Source organism: Delphinapterus leucas, chromosome 5, assembly GCF_059928025.1.
Source record: "Delphinapterus leucas isolate spDelLeu-1000000601 "Yukka" chromosome 5, BTC_Dleu_Yukka2, whole genome shotgun sequence".
Lineage (NCBI taxonomy): Eukaryota > Metazoa > Chordata > Mammalia > Artiodactyla > Monodontidae > Delphinapterus > Delphinapterus leucas.
Window position 1 is genome coordinate 95,175,878 of NC_143133.1, and position 25,734 is coordinate 95,201,611.

General features: G+C 39.0%; 1 protein-coding gene across 1 annotated transcript in view; it reads right to left on the reverse strand.

Moving 5' to 3' along the window:
• Positions 1–21,940, reverse strand: part of PRKG2 (protein kinase cGMP-dependent 2) — an 85,239-nt gene extending 63,299 nt beyond the window's left edge. Inside the window, exons 1-2 of the mRNA XM_022599532.2 lie at positions 21,615–21,940; positions 20,862–21,335 (exon numbers count right to left, since the gene is read on the reverse strand). Of these exons, the coding sequence (XP_022455240.1) occupies positions 20,862–21,335; positions 21,615–21,691 (551 nt within the window). The 5' untranslated portion in view covers positions 21,692–21,940. The remainder of the gene's footprint in view (positions 1–20,861; positions 21,336–21,614) is intronic.
• Between the last annotated feature and the right edge of the window lie 3,794 nt (positions 21,941–25,734).

Sequence of the window (25,734 nt, forward strand, 5' to 3'; positions counted from 1 at the left end):
TGCACAATATATTTGCTTTCACTCAAATTCAGTATGATTCTTTTAAAATATGGGTATTTTCCTGTAATTTTCATTCAAACTCTCCCATACATAGCTTTGCTGTTTAAAAACTTGTGATCTTTTCTACACAGAAAGTGTTCAAGGGAATTCCCTGGTGGTCCAGTGGTTAGGACTCAGAACTCAGCGCTTTCACTGTTGGGGTCTGGGTTCGACCTCTGGTTGGGGAACTAAGCCAGGTGGCGTGGCTAAATTAAAAAAAAAAAAAAAGAAAGTTCTCAAACACAAGGTAAAAGTTCATGGAATTAGATACTTTATGATCCTATCTATCAAATCATTAGGCTTCATGAAGGAAACAGAGCAAAGTCTTGTACAGAAATTCCTTCTTCCCTACTCCATCAACCTCAGAGCCATCTGAACTCTCTGGGTTCCTTGAGAACTTCCTTCCTCCTTCATCTAATCTATCACTATGTCTTGTCAATTCTCTTTGCAAAGTATCACTGTTATCCATTTTAGTTTCTATTTTCAAGGGTCACCACATCCAAGAAAAAAATCTTAGGTCTGGATAATTTTAACAGCTTCCTTTTTGGTTTTTCAGCTTCTAGTCTCTTCCCCCTGCAGTCCATCCTATACCACACTATCAGATTCACATTGGTAAATTCATCTTGACTTCACCCTGATCTCATTCTTCCTTCATCCACTAAAACCAACAATTCATTCAATTAAGATATACCGAAAAAATACTTTTGCAAGATACTCTTCTCAAGGGTAGAACTGTGAACAATATCATAAAAGTTCCAGATTTCACGAGTCTTTCATGCGAGTGTAACATTCCAGCAAGAGTTTCCTCAATGCCCACATATCCCAATTTCCCAAAATATGTTCCAAGAATCACTGTTCCTTTATAATCAAAAGTTTGCTGAGTTTAAACAATTTTGGAAATTCCGCATGCACAGTTTAACGGTTCAAAGAAATCTTGCAGTAAACAAATCTGTTTAAACCAATGTTTCCCAAACCTCAGTGTCTTTTTTATTTATTTCTTTTTTTTTGGCTTAACTTCTATTAACATTCCATGGAAGTATTATGAAAACCCTTTTGCCATGGAAGACAAACAACTTCCCACAATCTGGATTCCCCATTTCCCACCATATGCCTCCACTCTATCCATCTAGCACTTACTCCTTAACACAAATCCTTTGTTACAGATAGACTGGTCTCCGCATTGTCTCCTATGCTTGCCAGCTTTACCTTCAGGCTTGGCACATGTTTTCTCCTTGAATTTAGCTTCTTTTCCCCTCAACCTACCCAAACATTAGACATCTACCAAGAAACCCCTTATGACCTACTCAACCCTACCTGGATACTGTAGCTCACACAATCCTTCTGTTCTACCCTAAACTCCTAGAGTACTCGTTTTCATGTCCATCCAACTCACCAAATCTATCTAGCAAATACTTAAGACTTAAAAATTAGTAAAGCATGGCCCATAGCCTCAAAGATTTCCCAGATCCTCTTAATTTAGTTTAGTCCATAAACACATTGTAATATTCTATTAGAAAAGAGTGCTTGGTACTTCCCTGGTGGCATGGTGGTTAAGAATCCACCTGCCAGTGCAGGGGACATGGGTTTGAGCCATGGTCTGGGAAGATCCCACATGCCGTGGAACAACAAGCTCATGCACCACAACTACTGAGTCTGCACTCTAGAGCCCACGAGCCACAACTACTGAGCCCATGAGCCACAACTACTGAGCCCACGTGCCACAACTACTGAAGCCCGCATGCCTAGAGTCTCTCTGCAACAAGAGAAGCCATGACAATGAGAAGCCCACACACCACAACAACACTCGCCACAACTAGAGAAAAGCCCGTGTGCAGCAATGAAGACCCAACTCAGCCAAATAAATAAATAAATAAATATATTTAAAAAAATAAAGAAAGAAAAGAGTTCTCTCTATGAGGTTTTCTCCAAACTAAATCATAAATACTTAGAGGAGTGGGTGTTGTCTGGAATTTTCTGTTTACAAAGCCGCATACAGCAGTGATTAAGAGTATGAAGTTTGCAACTTCTCCTATAACTATGATATAGGTCAGCTATTATAAGCACAACTCTCCCTGCTTACACAAAACAAGTATAAAAGTTGATTAAAATATATATTTACAAATCTGTTTGATGGCATTGGAGGCCTATCAACTTAGCAACAGCTTGATGAATGATGATCAACAAGAGAACATGATTTGACATTCACCTCTGCTTTTTCCTTCAAGGCATTTATTGATTTGTAGGCAGCATGAAGCAGAGTTTTGGCAGTCTCAAAGGATTGGGAAGACACAGGTCAGTGTTCAAGACACACCAGGAAAGAGGATCCTGGTAAACACTCAGAATTTCAGATGGGACATCTAAAGGGCTGTAAACTAGAAGTAAAGACTAACAAAAAACAGGCAAAAAGAGTCCCAAACCAACTTTGAAACTATTCCTATTTTGGCTAAAATTATTTGCCCCTGCTTAACTGCCTGTGAGAAGCAAAGGTGAATATTTTCTGTAGGATGTTCACAAAATCTAGGACTCAAATTTTCTCTATAATTTTTCCATAAGGAGTATCTGGCATGATATCAAAAACTACCAGGCATACCAGGAGAAAAGATCAAATGACTGAAGACCAAGAGGAAAAAAAACAATAGGAACAGACCCACAGTAGATTAAAAAAATTGTACGTATCAAGCACAAACTTTAGTACAACTATAATAGGTTTAAGAAAATCAAGGATAAAATAGAAAATGTCAACAGAGAACATGAACCTCTTTAAAAATCAAGTAGATATTCTAGAATTGAAACATACAATATCTGAAGCTTGGACCTCAATAGATGGGTTTAAAATCTGATAAGACACAGCTGAAAATGATTACAAACTGAATACGGGCAGGTAGAATATATCCAGATAGAAGACTGGAGAAAATCTAGGACAGAAAATAGAACAATAAAAACAAAAACAAAACAAAACACAGGAGACACATATGGCATGATAGAGAAGTTGAGCATATATGTAATCTGGACCACCAAAGAAAGGGAAAGAATTGGCCTGAAACAATACATGAAGGTAACATATTCAAGAATTTTCTTAAATCAATGAAAATGTATCAAGCCATAGACAATAAACTCCAAACAAAATATATACATTAAAAATTATTTAGTCCCATCATAGTCAAATTATTGAAATACAAAAAGAAAAATCTATGAAGCAGCTGGAGAAAACAGATATATTACCTTCAAACAACCAACAACAGGACTGACTTACTCTTCAACAGAAATAATGGAAACCAGAAGGCAGTGGAATATCTTCAAAGTGCTTCAGAGTGCCTATTCCAATATCTTTACCCAGTGAAAACAGCCTTCAAAAATGAGAGCAAAATGAATACATTTTCAAAATGTTATTCCGTTGGCAACAGACTTAACAGAGAAGGAAAATGATCCTGGATGGAAACTAGTAGATGTTAGAAGAAAGAAAGAATGGGAAAAGTAAATATCTGGGTGACTAAAGGAAGCTCGTCTTTATAAAAGTGTAATAATAATACCTTGTACAGTTTGAAATATGTGATAAACAAAATGTATGAAAACAAACAGCCAAAATTGCATGGTCAGTAAATGGAGTTAGTTAACATAATTTAAAAGCACTAATCTATATTGGAAATTGAACAAGTTAAGGATGCATGTTACAATTTAGGGTAACCCCTACAAGATTAGACATAGAATGTTTAACTAGAAGAGAAAATGGAATAATAGTATGTACTTAATTAATTCAAGAAAATGGAAAGAAAATAGAGAAAAAGAAACCAAAGAAATGAAACAAATAAGAAACAAATAGTAAGATGTTAATGTTAAACCCAAATATTTTGTATTTACATTAAATATAAATGTAATAAATACCCCAATTAAAAGACCAGATTGTCAGACTGATAAAATAAATAAATAAAAAAGAAAATACCAAGTATATGTTGCTTATAGGAGGTATGCCTTAAAGATAATGATATAGAAAAGTTCAAAGTAAAAAGGCAGAAAAAGATATACTATGTAAACACCAATTACAGGCATACCTCAGAGATATTTTGGGTTCAGTTCCAGATCCCAACAATACAGCAAATATTATAATAAAGTGAGTCACACAAATTTTTTGGTTTCTCAGATGCATATAAAAGTTATGTTTACACTATACTGTAGACTATTAAGTGTGAAATAGCATTATGTCTAAAAAGCAATGTACACTCCTTAATTAAAAAATACTTTTTTGCTAAAAAATGCTAACCATCATCTGAGTCTTCAGCAAGTCATAGTAGTAACATCAAAGATCACTGATCACAGATCACCATAACAAATACAGTAAAAATGGAAAATGTTTAAAATATTGTGAGAATTACAAAAACATGACACAAAGACATGAAGTGAGCAAATGCTGTCAGAAAAATGGGGTGCCTATAGATCTGCTGGACATAGGGTTGCCACAAACCTTCAATTTGTAAAAAATGCAATATCTTAAAGTGCAGTAGGGCTTCCCTGGTGGCGCAGCGGTTGAGAGTCCGCCTGCCGATGCAGGGGACACGGGTTCGTGCCCCAGTCCGGGAAGATCCCACATGCCACGGAGCGGCTGGGCCCATGAGCCACGGCCGCTGAGCCTACGTGTCCGGAGCCTGTGCTCCGCAATGGGAGAGGCCACAACAGTGAAAGGGCCGCGTACCACAAAAAAAAAAAAAAAGTGCAGTAAAGTGAAGCACAACAAAACAAGGTATGCCTGTATAAAGAAAATTTTCCTTGATACAGGAAAGTAGGCTTTAAAGAAAGACGTTATTTCTAGAAATGAAGAGGAATATTTTATATTGATATGTTCAGGAAAATACATATATTCTAAATGTGTATCCATCTAGTTAGATACCATCAACTTGACAAAAAAACAACTGACAAAATTAAAAGAAGAAATAGACAAATCCACAATCACTTTGAGAGATTTAAAATATCTCTCTAAGAAATAATAGAATAAGCAGACAAAAATTAGCTAGAAGATAGAAGATCTAAACTCTTGATTATCAAACTTTACTTAATCTCTTAACCTAATAGCTATTTTAAAGGTTGTATTCAACCAATTCAGAATACACATTCTTTTCAAGTACACGTGGAACCGTCACGAAAACTGACCTTATGGGGACTGTAAATCAAACCTAACAAATTTCACAGGATTGCATAATACAGAGTATATTCTTTGCAAACAATAGAAGCTAAAAATTTAAGCTAGAAATCAATAACAAAATCAGTAACAAAAATAATCAGAAAATCCTCAAATGTTTGAGAACTGAGTAATATATTTCTGAACAGCTCATTGATCAAAGGAAGATTAAATCATAGGGAAGTCAGATAATATTTTGAAATAAATGATAAAAATGTGATTATCAAAACTTGTGGGATGCAGTTAAATCAATACTAAGAGGAAAACTTACAGTATTAAATAGATACATCACAAAAGAAAACAGATTAAAAATGAAAGACTAAGTGTCTATCTCAAAGAGCTAGAAAAAGAAAAGCAATTGAGCTCAAAAAAGGGAAAAGGAAATAACAAAATAGAAACAGATAACACAGAAAGAAAAAAGTGCAATGAAGAAGATCAAGAGAGCCCTAAATAGGTTATTTAAAGAGTCAAATAGAACCAAAAAATTCATGGCAAATGGGGGGTTGAGGAGAAAGGATAATTAACAGTGTTGGAAATGAGAAAAGGGATATCACTATAGATATTACAGATAGGAAAAATGAGTGGACAGTATGAATAACTATTTTAAAAATTTAGATTAAATGAAAATTTCCTAGAAAAATATGCATATCAAATCTTATATAAGAAAAAAATAGAAAATTGGATTAGCAATAAAGAAATAAAAACTATCCCACAAAGAAAATACTAGACCCAGGTGACATTACCATTAAGTTTTCCAGACATTTAAGGATAAAAATTATTATTATTTTTTCTTTTCTCCTTGAGGTACGTGGGCCTCTCACTGCTGTGGCCTCTCCCATTGCAGAGCACAGGCTCCGGACACGCAGGCTCAGCGGCCATGGCTCACGGGCCCAGCCGCTCTGCGGCATGTGGGATCCTCCCGGACTGGGGCATGAACCCATGTCCCCTGCATCAGCAGGCGGACTCTCAACCACTGTGCCACCAGGGAAGCCCAAGGATAAAAATTATTAATTTTACATAATCTTTTCCAGAAAATAGAAAAAAGAAATTTTTCCCAACTTATTTTAGAGTGTCAGAATAGCCTAATAACAAAAACCCATATTACAACAAAGACAAACTAAAGGTTAATATTCCTAATGAAGATAGGTACAAAAGTCAAAAACAAACAAGTCTAGACCAGATTGAAAATTAATGTAATTAACCACATGAAAAGAATAAGGGAGAAAAATACATAGCAAAATCTTATTGTATGAGGAAAAAGTATTTGATAAAATTAAACACCTGTATATGAGTTTTAAATTTTAAAAAAAACACTTAGTAAATTAGAAATAGAAGGGAATTTCCTTAATCTGATAAAAAAATCTATAAAACAAAACAAAAACAGAAAGTATCATATCACATGTGAAATATTGAAAGCTTTCCTCCAGATATCAGAAATGGGACACTTCAATTCCACCCTGAATAAAAAGTCTGAGCAAACTTAATAAATTGAGAAAAAAAGAAACAAAAGGGAAAAAATATATCAAAGATATAAACACAGTAAAAGAAGAAATAAAATTGTCATTCTTTCCAAAAGACATGGTTATGTAAATTGAAAACTCAAAAGAATGGACAGGGTAAAACCATCAAAATTAATAGGTGATTTCAATAATCTCACTGGATTCAAGGTCAGTAAACAAACTCAATCATATTTCTATATCTCAGTATCAAAGTGAAAATGCTAATTTTTAAATGACATCATTTTAAAAAGATCAAAAATATCAACTATATAAGATTATATATAACAAAAATGTGTAAAACCTCTACAAACAATATTACAAAATATTAAGAGAAATGAAAGAATAGCTAAATAAATGGAGGCATATAGCAGAGTCATGAATGAGAAGACAGTTTTTTAATGATGTCAATTCTATTCAAATTGATCAGGTTCAATGAAATCTCAATCGACATTCTAAAAAATTTTTTATGAAAATTGACAAGCTAATTCTAAAATTCTTACAATCATAAGAAGGCCCAAGAATAGCCATCACAACATTGAAGAACAATAACAAAACTAGAAGACTTAAGGTAATGGATATCAAGATTATTATTGGGAATTCCCCGGCGGTCCAGTGGTTAGGACTCTGCGCTTTCACTGCCGAGAGCCTGGGTTCAATCCCTGGTTGGGGAACTAAGATCCCACAAGCTGCACGGCATGGCCAAAAAAAAAATTATTATTAATCAAAATAATTGAGAGACTATACTCTTGGCACAAGGAGGCACAAAAAAGACCTTTGGACCTGAATAGAAAGAACTAAAACCCACCTAAACATATATAGATACTTGACTTATGACAACGGTTGTACTACAGAGCTACAGAGGGAAAGCAGACATCAATGGAAAACACATAAATTAAAAAGTGTTCACCCTGTTAATTATCAAGGAAAAGAAAGTCAAAACCACAATGAGATACCACAACATAAACATACCCACCAGAATGGCTAAAATGAAAAAGACTGACAGTGCTAAATGCTGGTGAGGATGGAGAGTAGCAATACTCATACACTGTTGGTGGGGGGTATATATTTGTCCAGCCATTTTGGAAAACTATTTGGCAATCTATATTAAATGTGAACTTAGGGACTTCCCTGGTGGCACAGTGGTTGGGAATCCGCCTGCCAATGCAGGGGACATGGGTTCAATTCCTGGTCTGGGAAGATCCCACATGCCGTGGAGCAACTAAGCCCATGTGCCCCAACTATTGAGCCTGTGCTCTAGAGCCCACGAGCCACAACTACTGAGGTCACGTGCCGCAACTACTGAGGCCCATGTGCATAGAGGCCGTGCTCCACAACAAGAGAAGCCACCGCAATGAGAAGCCCGCTCACCGCAACAAAGAGTAGCCCCCACTCGCCTCAACTAGAGAAAGCCCGTGCTCAGCAACGAAGACCCCATGCAGCCAAAAATAGATAAGTAAAAAACAAATAAATTTATAAAACAAAAACGTGAACTTAGATAAAATGTACCACCCAGCCATTCCATTCCTAGTTATATACCTATCATAAATGATATATAAATCAAAAGTGCAAAAATATTCATGGCAGCATTATTCAAAATTGCTAAACACCAGAATCAACCAAATGTCCATCAACAGTAGAACTGATAAGTTGTAGCATAGTCACAACAAACACTACAGAGCAACGATAATTCATGAACCATCGCTACACACGATATCATAAATGACTCTCACTATATAAACTAAAGGAGCCAGAGTCTGTAGAGTCCATACTCTATAATTCCACTAACATAAAGTTCAAAAATGGGCATAGTAATCTATGATAATACTAGTGCAAATAGTGGCTACCTTAGAAGTAGATAAGGGATAGGGATTGGAAGGGAGCAGAAGGGGCTTCTGATTTCCTGATCTGTTTGGTGGTTACATGGGCGTGTTCACTTTATGATTTGTTCACATCAATAAAAAATTCATTTAATAAATAAAATGTGTACATAGCTTTGGAGGCAGAAGATCCTAGGTTCAAATCCCAGCTCTGCCACTTCCTAGCTGTGTGATCTTAACCTTTCTGAACCTCAGATTTCTTCTTTGTGAATAGAGCTGAGTAATCATACCTGCATCATAAGGATACTATGCACATTAACTCAGATAAGGTGCTAATATATGCCTAATAAATGGCAGTGATAGTAGTAGTTGGCAATAGTAGTGGTTATGGTATGCTTTTTGTGGGGAAGGGTATGAAAAGTTCTAGAAACCACGAAGAAAGAAAGAGGCACTGCCAAGACTCTCTGCTTAGTTCAAAGTTCCTCCAGTAGGGTTGGATCTCGAATGTATGTACATCAGTGGCAGTGTGCCATAATCCTTTTACACCCCCTACTTACATAATCAATATTCTTTGAAGCAATAAATTCCTGTCCTCTCAGTTGCTTCAGGAAGTTTAATTTGTCAAAGTCCACTGATGGTTCTTGGTAAGCTGGGCCCTCGATCTTCCTTCTCTGGAACTGTTTGCTAGAAGCCTGTGTTCTCACTGTTTTTTGTCAGGTCAGACAAAGCATGTGTCTTGCAAACTTCTTTGCACAAGGTTCAGTGCCAAGCAGGGACCAGGGGCCTCCACCTACTTTCTTATCTGTCAAGAATTTCTTGTGAGCACAAAGGCCGAGGCAACTTTACTTGTGTGGCATATCATAACTTAATTATATATACAAATAGGAAGTATATTAGAAGGCATATTTGTCGAGGGCCCAAGATCTAAAGCTGGAATGCCAGGGTCTGATTCCTAATTCTGCCACTTACGAACGGTGGAACTCTGGGCAAGTCACTTAATCTCAAGTTTTCTCAGCTATAAAATGACAATAAACACAGTCCACAGGTCATAGGATTTCTATGAGAATTAAGTTAGTTAACAATACTGAGCACTAAGAACATGGCCTGGCACATAAAATATATTACAGAAGGAATAGCTGTACTATTATATGTCAGCAAATTACCAGCAACTTTAAAATCTTCGAGTTAAAATAGCTCTAAAAACTCTATACTTGTGAACCGCCACTATTTATTAAGGGAGACTCCTTCACAATGTGAGTAAAACTCCTGACAATCCAGGTCCCCCACCTGGCCAGCCTCCCTGTGCTCGGGGTACCCCAGGCCCACTGAACTGCTTGCAGGTCCCCAAATGTGTCAGGCCACTTGGTCTCCCAGCCATCCATATCTCCTCAAAACCCAGCTCAACATCGGCTCATCTATGGAGTTGTCCCTGATCCCACCAAGCACAGGATGCTCCCTCCGTCCTTTGTACACCCGTCTCTTAGAATGTCAATCACACAAGACTGCAATACATTTTAATTTCCCCAAAGAGACCGAGATCTTCAAGGGTGACAACACTTTCTTCATCCTCTTACCTAAAATCAGAATTGCACCTGGCACAAAATAGGGACTCAACAAAATTAATACTAAAGGACATTCAAGTTCTTTCTCCTAGTTTAAAAATCCTGGGTACAGAGACAAGAGTGGAGGTGGGAAATGTCCATCATCCACTAAACAGGCACAGAAAATAAGCACGATAAACATCTATTTACTTTTCCCCCAAATTTCTTGAGTAATAAACCAGCAAGAAAAAAATAGCTAATAAACGCACACGTTTATAATTTGAGAAACCAGCATGAAAAGATGAGGTCATTCCATGAATAATCAGAAAATGAGCATGACTTTGTCCTGTCAACTCTCTTACCCTATTGCCCACATAATTAAGTACAGTTGTAATTGAATCATGTTTACTGTTACTTCATGCTTACAGCAAACATTTCTCTCTCCCTTTCTTAAATGTGTGCAGATGATCCAATTTCCGGGAGCATCAAAGAACAGAGCTTAATAATGAAATGTTGAAAACCAAAACATATAAGGAAGTTAATCTGACACACTCAGTGATATGCATAATCATCGTTGCGCTGCATGGTAATTAGGTAGAAATGGTAAATAGTTCTCTTAGATGCCTGTAATGAGCATTACTCTTAGAGAGTCAAACTGCATATTTCTAGAGTCAGCTGCAGGGAAGCCTGTTCCTATAAAAAAAATGGTTCTCAATTGTCACTGCACATTAGAATCATCAAGGGACCTTCTGTAAATCCTGATACCCAGGGCCTTTACCTCAAACCAATTTAATCAGACTCCCTCGGGGTCGTACCAGGACATCAATATTTTTTAATACTTCCCTGGTGATTACAATGTGCACTTAAGCTTAAGAATTACAGCTGTAAACAAGAAAACACAAGGGAGTTTGAAGTTGTTCATTCCCTCTATTTTCCCACAGCACTGGGAACAAGCCTCCATTGAAGGCTCAACAAGCAATCAATTAATTACTATTAAGTAATTAATGGCTGATTAATTAACAATAATCAATTGATGTTCGTTTGTCACATGACTTTGCTGTATCTTATTCTCCTTTACAAGATAACCAATAAGAGAAAAAAAAAAATGAGAAAATCATCACTCTACCTCCTTCCAGCATCCTGTATGGAACTTGAAACAGCCTGGCACTTAGAGGTATGCTGTCAACTCAGCCCCAGGGCTTTTTTTTTCAATTGTGGTAAAATGCACAACACAAACTGTACCATCTTAACTACTGTTAAGTGCACAGCTCAGTGGCATTAAGTATATTCCCATTATTTTGCACCTATCGCCACCACCCATCTCCAGAACTTTTCTAATCTTCCCAAACTAAAACTCTGTACCCATTAAACAATAATTCCCCATTCCCTGCTCCTCCCAGCCCCTGGAAACTTCCATTCTACTTGATGTGTCTAGAAATTTGATTGCTCTAGGTACCTAATATAAAGTGGAATAATTTGAGTCTGACTTATTTCACTTAGCATAAAGTCATCAAGATTCATTCATATTGTAGCATGAAAAAGGAAGGGCTTTCCCTCCTTTTTAAGTCTGAATAGTATCTCATTGTATGTATATACTGCATTTTATTTACCCTTTCATCCATTAGTGAGTGTTTGCATCTTGTGAATATGCTATGAATATGCATGTACAAGACTCTGGGCTTTTTATATATGGCTTTACATATCTAGCATGGCCAGATTCTTAGTCAGAGAATCTCATACCAGAGATGCAAAGGGGCCGGTATGGTGTGCAGAAGTCTAAGATGGCCCCACTGTCTCTACCCACCTGGTGTCAGGCTCTTATATAATCCCCTCTCCCTGAGTGGAGATGGAACCTGGGACTTGCTCCTTGACAACACAATATAGCAACTGTGATGGGAGGGTCACCCAGCGTATGTTATATAAGACTTCATCTTAGTCAACACTAAAGAGATTCTCCAGCTGGCCCTGAAGCAGTAAGCAGCCATGTTGTGAGAGGGCCCCTGTCATATGAGGGGGACATATGACAGGGAACTCTGGGCAGACTTCTAGGAGCTGACAGCAGCCCCTGGCTGACAGCCAGCAAGAAAATGGGGACCTCAGTCCTACCACCACAAGGAACTGAATTCTGCCAACAATCACTTGAGATTAGAGGAGGACCTCTTCCACTAGAAAGCTCTAGAAAGGAACACAGCCGGCTGACACCTTGACTGCAACCTGCTGAAACCCTGAGCAGATGACCTAAATAGCCTCACCCATACTCCTGACCCACAGAAATGCCGAGATAACAAATATGCATTGTTTCAAGCTGCTAAGTTTGTGGTAACTTGTTATCCAACAATAGAAAACAAACACACCTGGGCTTCCCTGAGTTTCTGGTTCCAAGGGCTATCCCTTTTTACCTCCCTTTTTCTCACCTTACCTGGAGAGAAGAGACTGGAAGCTACAGATCTTTCTTTCCTTCATATTTCTCAGAGCTTGATTTGTAAACCCCAAAAAGACTACGAAAGTTGATGCTTAAAATTTACTAATTCAAATTAATTTGTCATGACAAACAAACACTCCTGGAACGATTCAAAGGAAATTAGGGATTCTTGGCCATAGATCTCAAAACAAAACCAAAAACCTGTCAAACAAGACTGCACTGAAAAATCTACAACTCACAAATGTGTCTAAGGAAAGTCCGCATGGAGGAGAGCAAATTATTTTAAAATGAGATTTTAAAGAACGAAATCAGGTTTAGTTAAAGGATCATTACAACAAATATATCTTTCACACAGAAGGTACTTCCAGAGTCTAAAAACTGAGAAGCTTTTCCTTGGCTTTAGATTTTTTTCCCCCTTCTTGAGAAGCAGTTTAAACCCCAGAAAAAGTCAGGTGATGAGCTGAGCTGCTCAGGCTTTGCAAAGAAAGGGGGGGCTCCCTGGAAACTGACTGCACTGGCAGAGGTCAGTGATGATGCTTCCCTCTGAATGGACAAGCAAGGAGAAAAGGTCACTGTCTTCTCAGCCATACTATTTCTACTACACTGTTTCCTGGGAATCTAGCAAGGAAATGGGCAGTGTCCAGAATGGCATGAAATGTGTGTGAGGGAAAAAATGGGTCAGGAAAGAGTAACCCATTTCAGGGGACACTTAAAAGCCATAAGTAAGAAGAGCTGGAGGCTCTGCCCAAGTTCTCAGGACAGCTGTTCAAAGCCAGCCCTGCTATATTCACCTGGAGTAACTTACTTAGAGGCAAGCAGATCCACAAACTGCTATAAATATCCCATAAAGTAGTAAGAGAGCAGGCAAAATATAATAAGTGTAGGTTTCAGAGTTGTTCCAATTAAGTGGTAGCCGTCTCGGGATCTAGGTGAGGTTGCCCAGCTTTAGGCACTACTGAGGACCACCATGGGCTAGTTACTTACTCTTGGTAAGCCTCATACAATAATATTCACCCGGTAGGTTTGTTATGAAAATAAATGAGATAACTCAGTGTCTGGCCTATACTAGGTACTAGAAATTGGTACTGATGGCCCTTGACTAGTCTGATGCTGAGAGAGGAGGAAAATTAGGAGCAAACAAAATAAACATATAAGTGAAAGAAATGGGGGAGAGGAGACAGAAAGAACTACAGAAAAGAAAGGAAAGAAAACAAAACTAAAGAATTCAATATTCGATAAACATTTGTTGAACTGAATGTGTTCATCTGAAGGCATAAAGGGAATGTTTCTAGCCAAGCCTATGGGGTCAAAAATGGCTGTGGTTATTGTGCAGTAGTATAAACACATCACAGAACATGCTGTAACTCAGGAACGCTGACCACCAGGCAAGGGAAAGGTGGTTCCAAGTCAGCACTTCGATTTTTGATTTTCACAACGATTAGTCCTTGAGTCCTGAGTGTTTCCTGAGGCTTAATTACACATTTTTCCTAACACCTAGCAACTGACAGACTGGAAGATGTGAGGATAAAGTGAGAAGGAACAGAGGACGGCTATAAACCAAGCAGAGGGTAATTTGAGAGGTTGAGAGAGGGCTTAGGTGGGGTGCAGAGTGAGGAGAGCCCAGGCCCTTTGGCTTCTAGAGAGAAAGAAGAAAAGGCAGGGGCAGGAAGTCCCGGGCACTGGGTGCCAAGACTCTGGAAAATCTGCCAAAATCTATCTCACTTCTCTGAGGTGTCAAGGCAGCTGCCAATGAATTCTAGGCAGGTTCTTCAATTCCTCCGTGCTCCTAACCTCTCCTTTTTCTGAAGTTTAACAGCACTGCCTATCCCCTCTACACCCCTCACCAACCCCAAGGGGGAGCCATTCACTTTGCAGGCTGCTCTGGCTCTAAGAGTCGTGCACACAACGGTAGAGAACACACTTCTCACATCAGGCAGACTCACACTGGAAACCTGGTTCAGCAGAGGACCTTGAGCAAGCTGTTGAACGCCTCTGAGCCTTCGTTTCACCTTTGGTCCAAGGTTAAAGTAACACCTACCTCACCAGGCAAGTCTCCATGAGATAATACACAGAAAACAACAGACGTCTAGCAGTTGCCCAAACGCTTGGTTTTCTCACCCCATCCCTGAGTAGCCAGCTCTGATCTGGGTGTCTAAATGCACGTTATTACTATAAAACATTCTGATTTCCAACATCCTAACATCAACAGCAGGGAGCTGTTTGTAACCATATGAAAAAAAAAATTAGAAACGTATCTATTTCTAATTATTTATTTAATTTTTTATGAGGCTTCCCAACTAAAATATGAAGAATCCTCCTCTAATTTTCATTTTGGTATAGTGGGACATTGCAGTTGTTACAAGAGACTTTTTATTGACGTATACTTGGTTTAAACATTGTGTTAGTTTCAGGTATACAGCAAAGTGATTCAGTTATATATATGTATTCTTTTTCAGATTATTTTCCATTATAGGTTATTACAAGATAATGAATACAGTTCCCTGTGCTAGACAGTCGGTCCTTATTTAGAACAGACTTTAGATGGCAGATTTCTTGGTTTTGAATCCCAGTTCCAATATTAAAAGCTGCGTAACCTTAGGCAAGTTATTTAATTCTGTAAGCCTCAGTTTCTTCATATATAAAATGATACATAATCACATCTATTATGATGGTGATAATAATATCTATTTCATGCGTTTGTTGTGAGGATTAAATAATCCAATATTTGTGAAGCACTCAGAGTGGTGCCTGGCACATCATTAGCGATGTGTAAATGTTGTTATTACTATTATCATTATCATTCCATGAAAACACTTCTGCTCAGTAAAAGAGTTGTATTTCTGTAACGCACATTCAAATGCTCGGCACTGCTTTCGAAAGGAAGAACAAATAATAACAAACATACTCTTTCTTCCTGGCTGCTTTTCCACATCTTGTTTAAATGCGTTATTCACTAGCATTTTCCACTTTTACCTGTTCTGCTCCTATTCTGGGTGGGAGTGACAAATGAGACTCATTGTCCTTCCTAAAACTAGAGTCAACATCTGAAGTCTGATGGCAAGTCTTTGTTTTACCTCCTCCTTTTCAAAGAAGAACAATACTTTCAGATGATAATTAAAGCGTTCTCCGTGAAAGGAAGTCATACCAGCGACTTGCCAGATGTCTCTGATTAATTTGCCTGTGTTCCACCAGACATTCTGCACGAGCTCATAATTTTGTTCTGCTGGTGCTGAAGTTTGTTAAACAATGTCTACATCAACAGAAAATTTAATTTCAGTAAAAGGTCTGACCTCTGCAGGCATGGTTGTCTTGGTGCTCAAGGCAGGTCAGACATGGACAGAAATGCGATCTGAGCTCTTTCTCACCCACCTTTGCCACTGATATTCAGTTCTCGGCCCTGAGAAGCTCTGTACTTGTTTCAGAACCCATTCGTGCCCCTCCATGTATATCAGTCTGTACCATCAGATGGATCAAATCCATTCTCTGTGTCCTTTTCACACAGGCCTGAGCTCTGAGGATGTAGCACTTGGTGAATATTAATGAAATGGGTAAGCTCTGCTCAACTCTGCTTGGAAGAAGTGGGGAAGCAGCATTGTTCTTCCTACCAACCAATACAGTGTATCAAAATAAAGCAGACTGGTGCCCAAACTAACCTGACTTGAGCCCTTTGATCTTTGTGGGTTAAGAACACTGGTATAGGTAGATAGGGTGGGGGACCCCCAGAGGAAGAGAACCAGACATATCTTTCTTGACATAAGAGAAGCCATTTTAGGCCTAAGCCATTTTGTGATCTAAGTCTGGCCACAATGCTTGCTCTTGATCGGGCCAGAAAATAACCATATTGGAGACAATAAGTCAGTTGTAAAGACTCCCAGTTCTATTTCAAAGATAAAGATCAGTCTGAAGCATATTCTTGAGCTATTCTGCAGGATCCAAAACTCCCTCAAGCACTCAACCACCCGACTAACTGGAACCTAAGGAATGATCATGCTGACCTTTATTGATTTCAGTCAACTAGAGCCAGGACTCTGTCAGTCTTTGCCCCACTTCTACACTGAATTCTCCTCCATGAATATGCATACAATGCCCAAGCCCCTTCATAAATATGCATGTACCCTTAGCTTAAAACTTTCCCAATTTTGCTGTTCAGGGACATACTACTTTGGGAAATATCTTCGGTGTTCTCTTTACTTGCTGGAGGTAATAAATCCTTCCTTCTCCTGCTCTTTGGTTTGGTAGTGTCTTTTGGCTTGACACCTACCCAGAGGCAAATCCAGTCTTTGTGCAACTGTTTTTGGGATTGTAGAGGGAAAGAACTGGTTTCAAAGTCAATCTTGGGTTCTAATCTTAGCTCTGCCACTTACCATGGCCTATTCTGCAACTCCCCTGCACCTGTTTCCTCACTCCTCCAATAGGGGAGAAGCGTGAAACAATCTCTAAGGTTCTTCCAGCCGTAAAGTCTTCTGGTCGTTACTATAATAGATTAAATCAGGGATCAGAGTATTTGATATCCTGGAATGCTCTGACTAATCATGATTTATGATACTTCAGAAAGGCTGAGTACCTATAATAAAACGGGCTACATGCCCACATGGTTGTATGCTTCTGAAGATCTAAAATGGTCAGTGGGCACAAAGCCAAGTCCCTACAAAAGGCTATGATAGACTGCAGGTTCCATTCAGCTGAAGAGGGATTCCACATTGCGCCCACCTCAATCTGACAGGCTCATTTTCATTTTCTGTGACATTGTCCTAATACCGAACACAGGTCTTATTTTGTCTGTAAGTTCTCTCAAACTTCACTACAGTCACAATTCCCACCTCAAAAGATAGCGGTTACAGTCAAAACCACATAATCTAGAACTGCAGCATCCAATACAGTGGCCATTAGACACATGTGGCTATTTAATTTTAAAATAACTTGAAATTAAAAATTCAATTCCTCAGTGGCACTAGTCACATTTCCAGTGCTCAACAGCTACATTCTGCTGTTGGCTACCATACCAGACAACACAGATTATAGAATATTTCCATCATTGCAGAAAATTCTCTTGAACAGCACTGAGTTATTCTAGAACCTGATCTTAAAAAGTAGCCCCTTGAATTTTGCAAGAGACAAATTAAAAGAGTTCTCCAATGCCATTAGAGCATACAAGTTCCTCCAAATAAAGCAGGGAGGTGCAACTATACTATTTAAGCTCCCCCTTCCTACCTTACAAGTACACTTGCTGGGTACAAGACAACAAAGATGGCATGAGTGGGCTTCCTGGCAGTTGCTGAGGTTCACTTGCCATTTACAATACATTTGAACACAGGGGCCTCAGCAAATTCACAGACTGCGGTGGCATGGGCTTGGGAGTCTCTCATGAATTACCGAATCTGAATCCTCAAATTCGAAATCTATCATCCCCCCAAATGTTATTCTCTGGTTTATCTCAGTACTTCATATCTCCCCCACGCTGTTGATTGCAGGAGGGCTGGAATCTCCCCCCACTTTCTTTCTCATTGGTAAGTACTCATCAGAGACATACTGTTTGACAAAAAGACTAAAAAACCATTCAATGACTTTCTGATCCAGTGTGGAGGGGGACCCTGATCCAAAATGTAGTTGACACGTATTAGTAAAAACAAATTTATTCATAAAGTCAGCCAGGAAACTTTATAAAGTTCAACAAGTAAATCATGAGAACCTAAAACTAAATGAAGGCTCCATTTTGACTGTTACCTTAAATTCTCTAATATCTATCTAACGGGAACTGCTTGGAAAAGTAGCCAAACCAATGGACACTGTCCATTATCCTTTTATCAGTGAATGGTGCTCTCATCTTTTCTAATGTTCTAACTTCCAGAAAGTTTTTTCTTCCAAAATTTTTGATAGACTATATAAAGACTGTATAAAATTTATATTTGGATAAATTATCCAAACTTTACTTACAGACTTTCTCTAAGACTGGAACTATTTGAAGATGGAAAATGAATTGTAATATTGAGCACTTTCAGAGAACTGGACATTTTTAAATCTCTGAATTGATGTTAGCTATCTGCGTTTAGCCACTTATTCCAGACTTAAGGGGAAAGACATTTTGTAAGGGAAATTGCAGGGAAAATTCAGGTACAAATGTCTGCAAGGGGAAATAAGATATAAACCAGTCAATGACAAAAGAGTGGTTCCCATATTCTAATTAATTTTTCAATTTAGAACTAAAAGGCTCTATGAAAGCATAAAGGGATTATGAAGGCATAAATAATCTAATTTGGTCTCTTTAGGATTTAATCATTAAGGAATCAGTTATCCCATTTCTTCATCGTATCCCCAACACAAACTTGTACCCACTGGGCCTGCCTTTATGATGGATGAGGGGAATCATTGCTCATCCTTATTCATCCATCCTTCTAAGGGCTGTAATGTCTTTCCTCTCCTGTGTCCCACTCACTACAGACAGATGGTTTGGCCCAAAAACTAACTGTGCTTAGCTATTGATTTCCTTTACCTCGTTATAATAGAGCTAATAAAAAATACAGTAGAATGTACTTATCTTGGATTGTTCTGTTACCTAGCACCAGGAGAATAGTGTTTTGCCTCAAGACGGGCATAAGTCTTTGGAAAAAATAATTGAAAATAATCTTCATTCAAGAGGAGAAATCTGGTGGAATATGTAGGAAGAGGGTCAAAGAAGAGGAATTACTATTAAATTCTCTCGCACTTCTCCTAGATATATAAGCGCATTGTTATTGAAAGAATTTTTGTGGGTAAATAATATATTGTCTTATGTATACACATATAGTATGTATAACATATGTATGTGTATAGTACGTATATAGAGAGAATGCATAATACAATTATTATATGTGCATATATCTCTTATACATCAAAAGAGAACACTATGATGTTCAATTTTTGAAAAACAAGCGTAAGTTTGTAAGCAACATTTATAATTTCTGAATTCACACCATTAAAAATAAATAATTATTATTTTTGCAATGGGAATACAGAAGACCTTTCTAAGCCAACTAATAAATAAACTCTTGGCTTAAAAAAAGTCTTCTGAACTCTAACGTCAATCAGATTCTTTCAACCACAGAGTATTATACGTTTATAATCCGGCATGACTTGTTTCCTTAACAAACATTGATTGCTCATTCACTATGTGCCAAGCACTGTCAACAAATTGATGAATTAAACTTCCCTTTATAATCCTGCTACCAAAATTAATCATTTATTTGTTTAAGTCAGATGTTTTATCTTGATTTATTTATGTGTGTGAATAAATTAAAGTTGTTTTAATTTCACAAATCTTGGATTTTGCAAGAAGGACCCAGGCTCAGCCAAGACATTATCAAGGCAAAAGATCTAATTTCAACTAATAAATATTTACTCATTTAAAAATACTGCAGAAAAGAGACCCTAACTCATAATGTTTCTAATCGATCTTTCCTGGTTAGGAAATTCAAACTTGAGCCAGAAAAGAAATGTACCCATACACACACACACACACACACAAGAATACTGTGGGAAATATTTACATGTTCTTTTAAAAATCCTTATTTTTAAAATTAATTCTAGCTTTTAATTGTTCCCTCTGCCTGAAGTAAGTGCCCTTTCTACCTGGTCTATCCTCCTTTTTCTCCTTTGGGTCTCAGTTAAAGGTCACCTCCTCAACCAGGTCTCCATGACAATCCCAATTCTGTCCCCTCCTTGACCTTCTCTCCCCCTTAATCCCAGACACCACCCACTCTACTGTCAGTTTCATCATATCATTTATCTTAATTAATAATTACACAATGTTTACTTGTTTCCGTGTATACTATCTTCCCACAGGAAATGCTCTGTGTCTATTTATTCACTGATATATACTTAGCATCTAACACAGTGGCTGGGAGAAGGCAGTGCTTAACTAAAACTGTGGGATGAATGAATGAATGCACCCCCCTCAGAGGCATCAGCTTATCCCTTTTTCATGACACTTGCAGACTAAGTGCTAAGAAGTGGCTTTTGCTATACATATTCATAATTCAGCGTGATTTGTGTACACCCGTTAAGTCTACTTCTTTGGAAGAGAGATGGGCAGACTCCCTACAACCACCTCTGCACTCCCCTAGGGTTTTCAAGATAACAGAAATGACTTTTGTAAACTCGGTTCCTCAGTTATGCAAATCACAAATCAAAGTCCAGGTAAAGCAGGAGTCCTGCTTTAAAGAGAAGTTCTACTTAAAGGGAGACCCTGTTGCAAAACAAAACCCTTTCAGAAGCCCCTCTATCCCAAAATCTGAAAGGGTTAATATGCGCTTCTCCATTGAGGAGACTCAATAAATAGCGTTCTAATGTTTCATAATATTTAAGGCCACCTGAGTCCAAAAGCGGGTGGGAACTTACCTGGAGTCCTTTCTGACTCTCGCTTTCTCAAAGGAAAATTCAGGGGGTTTGTTGCGGTCATAGGTTCGGGTGGTGGGCTCAGCAGACACACCAGCCTTCGCTCCCCTCCTGCTATGGAGGGAGACCAATCCCGAGGTCTTGCGGTGGACCTCAAGAGGCACTTTATCCGGAGACGCCTGGCGCGGGCTTCCTCCCTGCACGTGTACCACATCCTGAAGCTTGTTCAGCTGGATGCACTTGTTCTGGAGCTCCTCCGTGAGCTCTGCAATGGCCACAGTCTGCTTGGACAGCTGCTCCCGTAGCTCCTTCAAATGGTACTCCCGCTCCTGGATCTCGGCATCCTTCCTCCTCAGCTCTCTCTCCAGCTCTGTCACCTTGCTCCGGAGGGCACTGGTAGTGAGATTCCCGGAGTGGCCATCTGGATTCTTGGAATGTTTGGGTTTCACGGAACCATTTCCCATTTTGCTCAAGGACCTGAGAGAGGGCAGAGAATTGGGGATTCCCTAGCGGAGTTTCACTTCCCAACCGCCACCGCCACCCCTCTCGATCCGCTCTGTTTCATAAAGAGAAACACAGCGCTCATCGCTGTTGGGTAAACAATAAATTCCCCCATGCTTCCAGAAGAAAAGCAACGGATTGATTCCCTTTGTCCCTCAATGAGGAGGAGCTGGCACTTGGTTTCGTTCTTCCCCATCCCTTTGCTGGCCCAAGCATCCCACCTAAAAAGCATTTTGCACAAACGGCCTGCGTCACCTGCTCTTCTCTTTGGTCGTTCTCTCCGGACAGCTGTCAAAAGCATCACAACACAACTGCGATTCGGATGTCAGCATGGCAAAGATAAAACACCAACGAGCAGCTGCAGCTACCGCAGCAGAGGCTTGTTAATGTCACAACTCTCACAGCTCCCTGAGTGGCTACACTAAGAAACCTCCCCCTGGTTTAGAAAATAACACATCTGCACTTCGGGCGGAGGAGGCACAGTTGGTGTTGCTGTATTAGCACTTTTCTCCAGCCGTGTGTGCCTATTAAGTTTGGCTTTTCTGACAACGCTCGCTGTTGCAAACTTCTGGATGGCAGTTACCAGAAGGTAAAACAGAGGCATGGGGGTTCTTCTACATCCTTTACTTTATATCCTAAAGCCAAGATTGTCCAAAAAATGACAACCTATGGTACAATACTCTATTATTTTCCTGTAAAGAATATCCTCAGTGTAGGCCCCAAAGTAGTTACTAATCCAGTGAGTCTCAGGATGTAACAGGCAGCCTGGGGAATATGAGGCATGATTTTAGTTGATTCAGAAATGTTTTTTAGGGATTTCCCTGGTGCAGTGGTTAAGAATCTGCCTGCCAGGGCTTCCCTGGTGGCGCAGTGGTTGAGAGTCCGCCTGACGATGCAGGGGACACGGGTTCGTGCCCAGGTCCAGGAGGATCCCACGTGCCGCAGAGCGGCTGGGCCCGTAAGCCATGGCCGCTGAGCCTGAGCGTCTGGAGCCTGTGCTCCGCAATGGGAGAGGCCACAACAGTGAGAGGCCCGCGTACCGCAAGAAAAAAGAAAAAAGAATCTGCCTGCCAATGCAGGGGACATGGGTTCGAGCCCTGGTCCGGGACGATCCCACATGCTGCGGAGCAACTAAGCCTGTGCGCCACAGCTACTGAGCCTGTGCTCTAGAGCCCGCGAGCCACAACTACTGAAGCCCACGCGCCTAAAGCCCGTGCTCCGCAACAAGAGAAGCCACCGCAATGAGAAGCCCGCGCACCGCAATGAAGAGTGGCCCCTGCTCGCTGCAACTAGAGAAAGCCCGCACGCAGCAACAAAGACCCCACGCAGCCAAAAATAAATAAATAAATAAATAAAATTTATTTTTTTTAAAATGTTTTTTAGTTCAATAGCTATGTATTTATTTTAACATTCATTAGAAATATAAATAATTGGCACCACAAAATTTTGAGGTTCAGTAAGATAGTTAGATTTACTGAGTCAATTCAGTGAAAATAGAGAAGAAACCATCTGCAGTTAATAAGCACATACGAGCAAAATCCAAAAGAACTTGAAAGGCTGAAGTTTGGAAAATACCGCTTTGATTAATTATCATAAGGTTTAAGCCTTTTTAAGCTAGCTACTTAAATTTCATACCTTTGCACGTGTAATTTTTGACAGCCATAACCCAAGAAACTTGTAAACTAAGTTTGAATGACCACTTATTATCTAATAAGAGATAGATGGAAGTTTGAAGTTATAAATCTCACACATTCTTGGCCCTCTCTCTCTTCCCAAATTTCAAACTCTGAGACAAATAAAAGCTTAGACTGATTTCACTAGCTCTACCGGAATCATCATGAACCTTTACAACCAAGACAGAGACATAAACAGCCTCTAAGTTTCAAACTGATGCAACCAAATAGTCAATGCAGGTCACCTAAGATGGATGGTAGAAACAGAAAATAAATGCACTTATAAAAGTAATCTTGCAATACCCAGACATTCTTCATAGAATTCAGGTTCAAAGTAGTCGTTAATAAACATTAGCCTCCAGGGAACTGCCGTAATATGTTGCAGAGATGTGGCAGGTTTAACCTTTAAGTTTCTGTTGACTCGGCAGCATTTACTATTCTTATATATTAGGAATATATAAAAAGGTTAAGGAGACTAGGATTCAAAGAAGTGGCCCAGGACACTGTGGCAACCTGAATAAGCAATTCAGAAGATGTTAGATTGGGACCTGAGAATAAACTTGAATGAGATTCTGAATGACAGGCATGAGAAGGGTACCCCCAATGGGATCTTAAATTCATGTGCGCACAAGTTTTAACATGCAGCAATGAGACATCTCCTAGATGTGCTTTTTTGGTTCATGGACAAGCATTCCTAATCCAAGGCAGGATAGAGGGAGGGGAATGGGTGGAAGAAAAGAAATTGCCTTATAAAGAACAAAAGTAAGCACAAACATTTTAAAATCTAATATTAAACTAACAACTCATTCTTTATTCATAGAACAATTGTTTACTAAGACTAAACTAAGTGTCACGTACTATACCAGGGGCATAGCTCCATGAATTTGCAGTCAAATTCGACACAGAGAAGAGTTCTAGCATTCTAAATATGAAAAGGCTTAGAATCATTTTTGCTCTATGTATGGTAGTCAAAACATTCTGTACCAATCCAATAATTTTACAAACCTGAAACACAATTAGGCAGAGGTGGTTAAATTCTCCCAAAACAACAGCTATTCTCTGGCTTTAATGAAGTCAGTTTGGAAGCTGAATACATCTTTCGAGCTATTTAGAATTCTAAAGAGGGATGAAATGAGACTAACTAACCCATCTTTCAAGTCACTAATTTAAGATATGTAAGGACTACTGAATGACTCAATACTAAGTCTGATTTCTTACTTAGTTCACCCCTTTCAATTCTGGTGTCCCTCAAGCCAAGGCTTCGAGTGTCTGGCTTCATAAAACCTAATTAGACTCCCTCTGTTTCCTGTCTGCATCAGTCACTAAGAGAGACAAGCTATTTCTCAAATATGTATTGCCAGTCACAACTGAACCACAGGATTTTGTTCCATCAATCTAGCAACTATAGGTTCTTAGAATCATTCTTGTAATCAGAGAACAGCATGCAAAGTAATAAGAAATGAGCTTGGAGATAAAGGTCAGGATATTTTTCCTTCCAGTTTTATTGAAATATAATTGACATACAGCACTGTATAAGTTTAAGGTGTACAGCAAAATAATTTGATGTATACACATCATGAAACGATTACCATAAGTTTAGTGAACGTTCATCATCTCATATAGATACAAAATTTAAGAAATAGAAAAAAAATTGTTCCTTGTGATGAGAGCTCAGGATTTACTCTCTTAGCAGCTTTCGTATATAACACACAGCAGTGTTAATTATATGTATCATACTATACTTGACATCCCTAATATTTATCTTATAACTGGACATCTGTACCTTTTGGCTGCCTGTATCCAATCCCCCCTACCACCACCACCTCTGGTAACCACAAATCTGACCTCTTTTTCTATGAGTTTGTTTGTTTGTTTTCAAAGTATAGTGAAGTAATAAGAAATGAGCATGGAGACGAAGATCAGGATTTGACATAAGCAATGGAGTCAAGCCAGCCAGGGTAGAAAAACAATCTGCCTTTTCCCAGCTGTGTTACCTTCTATAAATTACTTAGAATCCTCGGTTTTCTAATCTAGAAAGTGGATATAATTATGCCCATCTCATAGATTTATTATGAAGATTATGTTTGTAAGGTATCCTGTGCATTGTCAGGCATGTAGTACACACCAAGTAGCGTTTATAGTGTGTGACTAACAAGGCACTAAATGACTTGGTATGAGGAAATGCCCAGAGGGCATCATTACTGGGTGGGGAAGAAGTCTAGTAGACTGGATGTCTTCCGGACAAGAGGTCTTTAAAGATGAAAATTATTGGGGGCAGGGGACAGGGGTATCCTTACTCTGTCTTCATTAAGACAAAAAGTCATTCTGGGACTAACAACCTGGGAAACCCTCCCAGTTAAGCGAAGCCCCACCAATAGATAAAGACCAGAAAGTTTCATAAGCAACGCAGCCCAGGTTCCAGGACTGCAAGGACTCCTCCTTTGTCATTCCCTCATGTAGCCTCTATCTATTTACACATATTACACTGAAATCCTTAAACCAAAAGGGCCCACCTAATTATCTTCAAAGGCAACAAAAAACATGGTTCACTTTGAAGGGGATATTCTTCTGCAGCCAGGGACAGGAGCGAGGAATACAATGAGCAGTGGCATCTAGCAAAAGAGAGGAAAATTGTATAAAGTTACATTAATTTAATCACAATTTAGGAAATGTCATATACAAGAGGTAACTAGAAAAGACAC